General features: G+C 37.6%; 1 protein-coding gene across 1 annotated transcript in view; it reads left to right on the forward strand.

The window, feature by feature from the left end:
• RSPRY1 (ring finger and SPRY domain containing 1) overlaps nucleotides 1–7,669 on the forward strand; it is a 51,754-nt gene that overhangs the window by 10,860 nt on the left and 33,225 nt on the right. The window contains exon 2 of the mRNA XM_008574679.1: nucleotides 2,615–3,119. Coding sequence (XP_008572901.1) covers nucleotides 2,770–3,119 — 350 coding nt within the window. The 5' untranslated portion in view covers nucleotides 2,615–2,769. The remainder of the gene's footprint in view (nucleotides 1–2,614; nucleotides 3,120–7,669) is intronic.

Here is a 7,669-nt window from a genome sequence, read left to right on the forward strand (position 1 = left end):
ATTAGTCTCCCTTCTTCAAGTATGCCTTCCCCAAGTTAACATCTCTGATTGGATTGAATCTGTTATTTGCATCTTGTGTCCCATCTCACCTTCCATACTGATTGTTGTGGAAAGGCTCTGGAGCATTAAGAGAAGCCAGAAAAATTCTCTTCTGCTTTGGTAATGTTGACAGCACAGTGCACAGTCCTAGGGCCCTCACCACTGTGGGGAAGCAGTTTGGAGTTAGAGAGCACTTCCCCAGGGGTTAGAGCCTTCCCCAATAGAATTCTCTTGTATCTGATCCTGGACCACTCCCTTCTACCATTCCTAAAGTGTTAGTTGGTTTAGCTACAGGTTTTTATAGCATAGTTAAACTATGATACCAAAGTATGGATTTCTAACAGACTTTAAATGGGATGAGGTAGTTCTATATATACTGGCATAGAAAGTTGTGGTATTAAGTAAAAAAAAAAAAAAAAAAAAAAAAAAAAGCAGGTCACAGAACAGTATTTATGGTATCATCCTAGTTAGGTTTAAAGAAAAAGCTAATTTGTAAGTGTATAGGTATGGAAGCAGGCAACATGAAGCTTTTGTTGCCTCTGGGAAAGGAATGGACTTAGGAAGAGCAGAAGAGGGACTTTCACTTTCTGTAGACTTGTGCAGCATTTAGGTTTTAAAAATGAATATGTATTTTTAAAAAATAACAGATAAAGTTTTTTTTAAGTGTAATACTTTAGGATTTCAAAGAAGTGCTCTAATGGCATAATCAGCTGGGCTACTGCCCAGCAGCAAACCTGTCAGAAATCCTTTGTTCCAACAGTGCCTAATCTGTGAAATGTCTGTGAGAAGGACCAGAACATAGTTTCTTCTTAAATGTTGCTTTTTGGTCTTTCTCAGAAGCCAGCATAATTTATAAGATCAATAGAAATTTATACCAGGAATCCTTTAAAAGAGTTATTTCTGATTTCTGAATCCTCTGTTCTTTTAAGCACTGAAATCTCTTGGTTATCTACCCTCTGGAGGGAATTGTACCTTGCTTCCCGCAATAATTGGAATTTCATTACTTCAGCTCTTTGCTGGTTCAGAATGTGTTCTCTTTTAAGAAGCTATTTCCAGCTGAGTCCTTGCATCATGCTCCTACCTGTGTACTTCAGTCACATCTTTTTAAGTAAACCTCCAAATTTTGAAGACAGCGTGACTAGGTTTGTAGTACCAAGAACATCTGTGGTATTCTTGGCTGAGCCATTGCTGTCTTGGTAGTCTGGGGGAAGACAGTATCTGTCTGTTGCCTGTCTTTTCCTTTCTCCCCTTATCCCATCACCTTCTCTCCCTTCCTCTTCCTTCACCCATCTCTCTCTATATTAGATTACATACATATGTAAAGACTTTTCCATCTCCATCTCTCTCATTTTCTTCTCTTTTCCCCCTCTGTGCAGTAATTAAACTGGGAAAATGTTGAAAAGAATTTGCTATGAATCTGTCTAGAATAATGGAAGTAATTTTTCTCTTCTAAACCCACTGAATTATAAATTTTATTTATATCTATTCCTGAGCCATTGCTCAGGATATGAGGAATTAATTTTAAATAGTCAAATGTTGAGTAGAGACTCCACACTAGTATTGTCTGTTCCTTATGTGTCCTAATCTCCAGATGTCCGCATGATTTTTTACTTTTTGCTTCCAGCGTCAGTCTCCTGCATCCAAATCTTTACCTTTTCCAGAATCTAATCAGATTTTCTCAGCTTAATGAAGAGGTGGTTCTATCAGTTTTTTGATGGTAATCATACAGTGTGGGATGAGAATGATCATCCATGAATTCCTGAAGGGCAGGGACTGTACCTTATTTATCTTTATTCTCCTAGTCCCAGCACAGTGCCTGGCACAAGATGCTTAGTCAGTATTTTCAGACAAAGATAAGTGGTGCATCTTAATCTTAACTTTGTAGCAGACATTGTGCAACAACAAACTAATCATTGTTAAAATGTAATTTTGTCATATAAACTTGCCTTTTCAAAACAGTCTTGCTTACATAACAAAAAAAAAAAACAACTTTGTAACTGCTTGTGTGATTTCTGTAAACTCTTGAGCAGGCCTCCAACTGGGAAATCTATGTCCTTTCAGTAATTTTAGTGGAACACTCTATCCTTTTATTTTTCTTGATACCAAACAGGTGGCATCACATTTGTATCATAACTTTTTTAACAACAAACATGTGAAATTAGATATTTTATTTGAAACAGCGTTAAATTGTCCCATATGTTTAAGATAGGAGACAATTCATTTTTTATCACCCAAGGAGCCCTTGAAAAAAATTGCACACATTCTTCCTGTGTATTTCTGTATAGATAGGAAGAATTATACATACGGTTATAAAAGTTGATTGTAACTCCTGTGGTTTATAAGGATATGGTTTAGCAATCAATTTTATAATATAATGATAAAAAGGTTTTATTGGATGATTGTCAATTATGTTATCCAAAGATATCTCTTTGTGTTGGAAACCTTTGAAAATAACCAAAGAATGATTCTTCATTGTAATTCTAATGGCTGTAAAAGCAAACTAGGAAAGTTTGAGTAATTGAGTAGCCAAGAATCTTCTACTCATTTTCCTTTTCTTTTCCTCTTTTTCTTTTAGAACTGCCATTGGATGACCAGGATTCCCTGTAGTTGATAATGTTGGAGATCAGCTCTGCAACTTTCTTCAGCATTCAATTGTTAAAAATAAATAGGATGCAAGTTCCTCAACTCCAGATTATGAAAACAGTACTTGGAAAACTGAAAACTGTCTAAATGATTGTCTTTGGTTGGGCCGTGTTCTTAGCAAGCAGAAGCCTTGGTCAGGGTCTGCTATTGACCCTTGAGGAGCACATAGCCCACTTCCTGGGGACTAGAGGTGCTACTACTACTATGGGTAATTCCTGTATCTGCCGAGATGACAGTAGAGCAGAAGACAGTGTTGACACCCAGCAGCAACAGGCCGAGAACAGTGCGGTACCCTCTGCTGACACTAGGAGCCAACCCCGGGACCCTGTTCGGCCACCAAGGAGGGGCCGAGGACCACATGAGCCAAGGAGAAAGAAACAAAATGTAGATGGGCTAGTGCTGGACACACTGGCAGTAATAAGGACACTTGTAGATAAGTAAGTATCTGACTCACAGTGGCCTCCAGTGTGATGAAAAATATTCTGCTGGGAACTGTGACTTTTGGACTCCCTCAGTTCACTTAGGGTATATTTGCCAAGTCTTGTGTTCATAGGGCAAGGGAGAATATTTTATTTCTCCTCTGATGACTGAGTAAGTGATAAGGTCTGATGTTTTTACTTGCTATTTACTCCTGTTTGGAGATGTCTAAACACTTCTGTAGCAGAAAACACTAATAAAACTATGATCTTTGCTAGGGAATATAGTAAATATGGGATGAGTTTGTATTGCTAGCTACAATGGGAAATGGGTTCATGAAGACTCACTGTTATTGTGCTTGCCTGTTTATTCCACTGACCTGAGATTCAAGATGAGTTGTTTTTCCAAGAGCATGGCTGTGTGTAACTTCTGTGGGCAGTGTAAGGACAAAACTCAAGGACAGATTTTATCCTCCTTATTTTATATCCCTTACTTGGCTGTCTTAGATCTATTTGGGAAGCTTGCAAGTTGAAACTGCATGACACACCTGTACCTGTTTTTGTCTTTTCCTTGCTTTGTCTGACTCTAAGTATAAAATCCCAGATTGAATAACAGTGAAATTAAAGGGTATTGTTTAAGTTGAAAGAACATTTTTTTTTTTTGAGACCGTCTGCACCGCGCTCAGCCAGTGAGTGCTGTGAGCGAACCGGTCATCCCTATATAGGATCCAAACCCGCGGCAGGAGCGCTGCTGCGCTCCCAGCGCCGCACTCTCCCGAGTGCGCCACGGGCTTGGCCCAGAACATTTTAACTTAAGGTTGTATAATTCAATAATTAAGAGCACAAATTTTAGAACCATAATAGACTTGGGTTCAAATTCTGGCCCAGTCCCTTACTAGGTTCATGACATTGGGTAGGTAATTTCTCTGAGCCTCAGATTCCTCATCTATAAATGGGAAATAATACTTTTCTTGCAAAGATTATCATGAGATAATGTACATAAAATATCTAGTATAGTGCTTTTTATATAATTGCTCAATAGTGGTAGTATTTTTTAAAAAGTTATTTCTGGGCACATTTTGCTTCAGGCCCTGCTAGTAAATTTAAGTGTGTAAATATTTGATAATCACATTTATAAAGACCCAGTTTTATTTAGTTCCTCAAAAATTATAGCATAAAACATGGTGTACCTGTGCATACAAACAAATCCTTAGAGCTATATCAGACTCTTCCATAAAATACTGGAGCATTTGTTGGTCTTTAAGAACAATAATACTTTTTTAAAAAAAAAATTATCCCTTGAACTATGAAAGTGTAATGAAATGTTGTCCTTCCCAAATAAGGAAGTAAACCACAGTAATGTTAATTTAAGCCCATTGCAAAAGCAGGTGCAGAATAGACTTTGCCGTGTTTTACAAGAGAGTGATTAAGGAAGTGTGGGAACAAGGTAGAAGCCTATTTCCAAGTTTCAGGAAAATATTATAGATTGTAAGTGACCTTGTTGATAAAGCACAAAATTCACTTACATGAGGCAAGTGGTATACTTTTGGTGTACTTTTGAATAACAGGGCAACTTTTACCTTAAACCTGTTTTTAACTGAGAATGGAAAAACAAGGCATATGTGAAAAAAATGGGGAAGGGATATGTTGGAGAAGATAATGGCAAAACAGAATTCAGAGAGTTTTAAACATGGTTTTACAGCTTGTTCTTTAGAAGTTATTGAAGAAGGGGCCGGCCCGGTGGCGCACTGCTACAGTGCGCCGCTTGGGAGCGCGGCGGCGCTCCCGCCGAGGGTTTGGATCCCACATACAGACCGGTTCCCGCTCACTGGCTGAGCGAGGTGTGGGCGCAGCACCAAGGATTGCGATCCCGTTGCCGGTCCCGGTCCAGTACGGGCGTGACACTGAGGGTTGCGATCCGTTGCCGGACACGAAAAAAGACAAAAAGGAAAAAAAAAAAAGAAGTTATTGAAGAAGAATTTTATAACCTATAAAGTTTATAGGGCTGTTAAAACCAAACATGAAAGATAGTTAAGACAGGTGGGCTTAGTAAGAATATATCTAAACGAATATATGCAGATATTGCAATTATAAAATGATCTATCTTTATCAGCCTCTTTTCTCTACTTGTTTACTTATGATACTGATCTGAGAGGAGAGCACCATTCCTAGTGCCATAGTGAGAGAATTGCTATGAGAAAGAGTTTCATGGTGTTGGTTTCTAGTTTTACACGGACTTTGTTTTGAAAAAAAACCATCTATTTGCAGCATGCCTTTATATTCAGCTTTCTTTTCTTCTCATCTAAACAAAGATTTTTGTTCTTATATTTTGTTGTTGTCTAATTTTAATACTGCATATTTTCAATCTAAAGTCATGTTCTTCAGTTCTGTAAATTTCTCAGTCATTATTTCTTTGAATTTTGCTTCTGCTGTTTCTGAGTGAATTCCTCAATACTCTTTTCCAATTCATTAATTTTCTCTTTATGGCACATCTGGAGTTATACTACCTATTGAGATTTTTACTTCAGAAGCTATATTTCATTTCTGGGATTTCTAATTTTCTTTCCCTCTTGAGTCATATCTGGGGTTTGTTTTTTTAAATTTCATATACTTCTTATAGTTTCTTTAAATACTCTTATTTTAATATCATTTTCAAGTTCTATTTAAATAGTTTTGGTAATGACTTTATCCTCAGGTTGTTAATGGTCTTAGTATAGTTATTCTCATGTACTTTGTAGACTCCTTTTGATGGGAGTTTCTTCCCCACTTGCGTATTTGTGTTCTCTGTCTCTCTCTTTTTCTCTCTTCATTTCTGTCACTATTGTTGTTGTCTCTATCTGTGTGCCGGGACCCTCAGTCTGTAACTGAACCTAAAATTGGAATTGGTGGCTCTGAGTTCTCATCCCATTGTGAGAAGCCCAGATCTTGCCGCATAGCTTTCTTTATCTTTTTCTGTCAATGGAGACTTGCAGCTTTATACCAGTTGTAGCTCAAATTATCATTCATAACTTTTTCAGCTCCTTTCACTAAGATGGGAAACTTGCCCCAGCTCTACTTAGTGAATTTGCTTCATCCCTTGCACAGGTGGGGTTTTGATTCCCATTATCTTGGAGACTTAGAGTTCCTGGTCACCTCTGTCCAGTTCCTGACCCACAGCCCAGTATTCCTGTGGCTTTAGCTTCTGCCTCCCACCAGAAATTTCTGCTCTATTTCTGTTCTATAGAGGAGTTTATCTTGTTCTTTGGGTGCAGGGATATGTGTGTGGGGGGGTGTTATATACCTCTATATAGAATCGAAGTACTCCTACTTTTTTACTGGTTGCTGACTCTATTGTATTTTATTATTTTTCTCTTTTTCCCTAATCCCATCCTCTTCTCCACTGCACACCTCCAAATACCAGTAGGTAACCATTCTAGTGAATTTAAGATATGTTCTTCCAATTTGCATGACATGTTTATTTATGTCTATGTAAAGAAGAATACATACATATATATATTTTTTTTCTTTCTTCTTTTTTTTTTTTTAGTGATGACTGGTAAGGGGATCTTAACCCTTGACCTGGTGTTGTCAGCACCACGCTCTCCCAAGTGAGCTAACCGGCCATCCCTATATAGGGATCCGAACCAGTGGCTTTAGTGTTATCAGCACTACACTCTCCCAAGTGAGCCACGGGCCAGCCCAGAAGAATATTTATATAGAGAGTTTTGTGTGTGATTTTTAAAATTTATATAACTGGTTTAGTTATATAAACCTCTTTGTTTTTCACTTCTCTCAACATTGTGTTTGAGACCTGTGTTGCTGTATGTAAATCTATAACTGCTTCTGACTGCTACAGAATATTCCTTTGTATGCTTGAAAGTACTATATTTTGTTATCATTTCATCTGGTGATGGTCACTTAGGTTACTGCCAAATTTTTGTTCCTATAAATAACTCTACAGTGAACAGCACAAATATGCATCAATTTGTAGACCTGGGTCTACCTTGGGTATATGCATACTTAATTTCATTTTTGCCAGGTTGCCCTCCAGAAATCTTTGCATCAGTTAGTTATGTTGTTTAAAAAAAGATCTTTTAAATAATAATTTTTCGGGCTGGCCCGTGGCTCACTTGGGAGAGTGTGGTGCTGATAACACCAAGGCCACGGGTTCGGATCCCTATATAGGGATGGCCAGTTAGCTCACTTGGGAGAGAGTGGTGCTGACAACACCCCGGTCAAGGGTTAAGATCCCCTTACCAGTCATCTTTAAAAAAAAAAAAAAATAATAATAATAATTTTTCCTTATTATGGAAAGGCACAGGATATGTCAAACAATCAGCATCTAGTGAGTACCTGAAATGAACATAGTAATTCTCATATCACAACGTTATTCTGTGGATTAAATGGGTTAAGACAATATTGAAGTTCCCCTGAAGCATCTCCTTAGGATTCCTGGAGTCACAGTTTGAAAACCCATTGAATTAAGGTATATAATGCCATTTTAGAGCATTGTCTAGAATATTAAATAGTTCTTTGATTAAGTTTAGTTTCTTTTTCTTCTAATACTATTTTATAAAGTTTAAGCATGTAGT

This window comes from Galeopterus variegatus, unplaced genomic scaffold, assembly GCF_000696425.1.
Source record: "Galeopterus variegatus unplaced genomic scaffold, G_variegatus-3.0.2 Scaffold58, whole genome shotgun sequence".
In the NCBI taxonomy this organism is placed as follows: domain Eukaryota; kingdom Metazoa; phylum Chordata; class Mammalia; order Dermoptera; family Cynocephalidae; genus Galeopterus; species Galeopterus variegatus.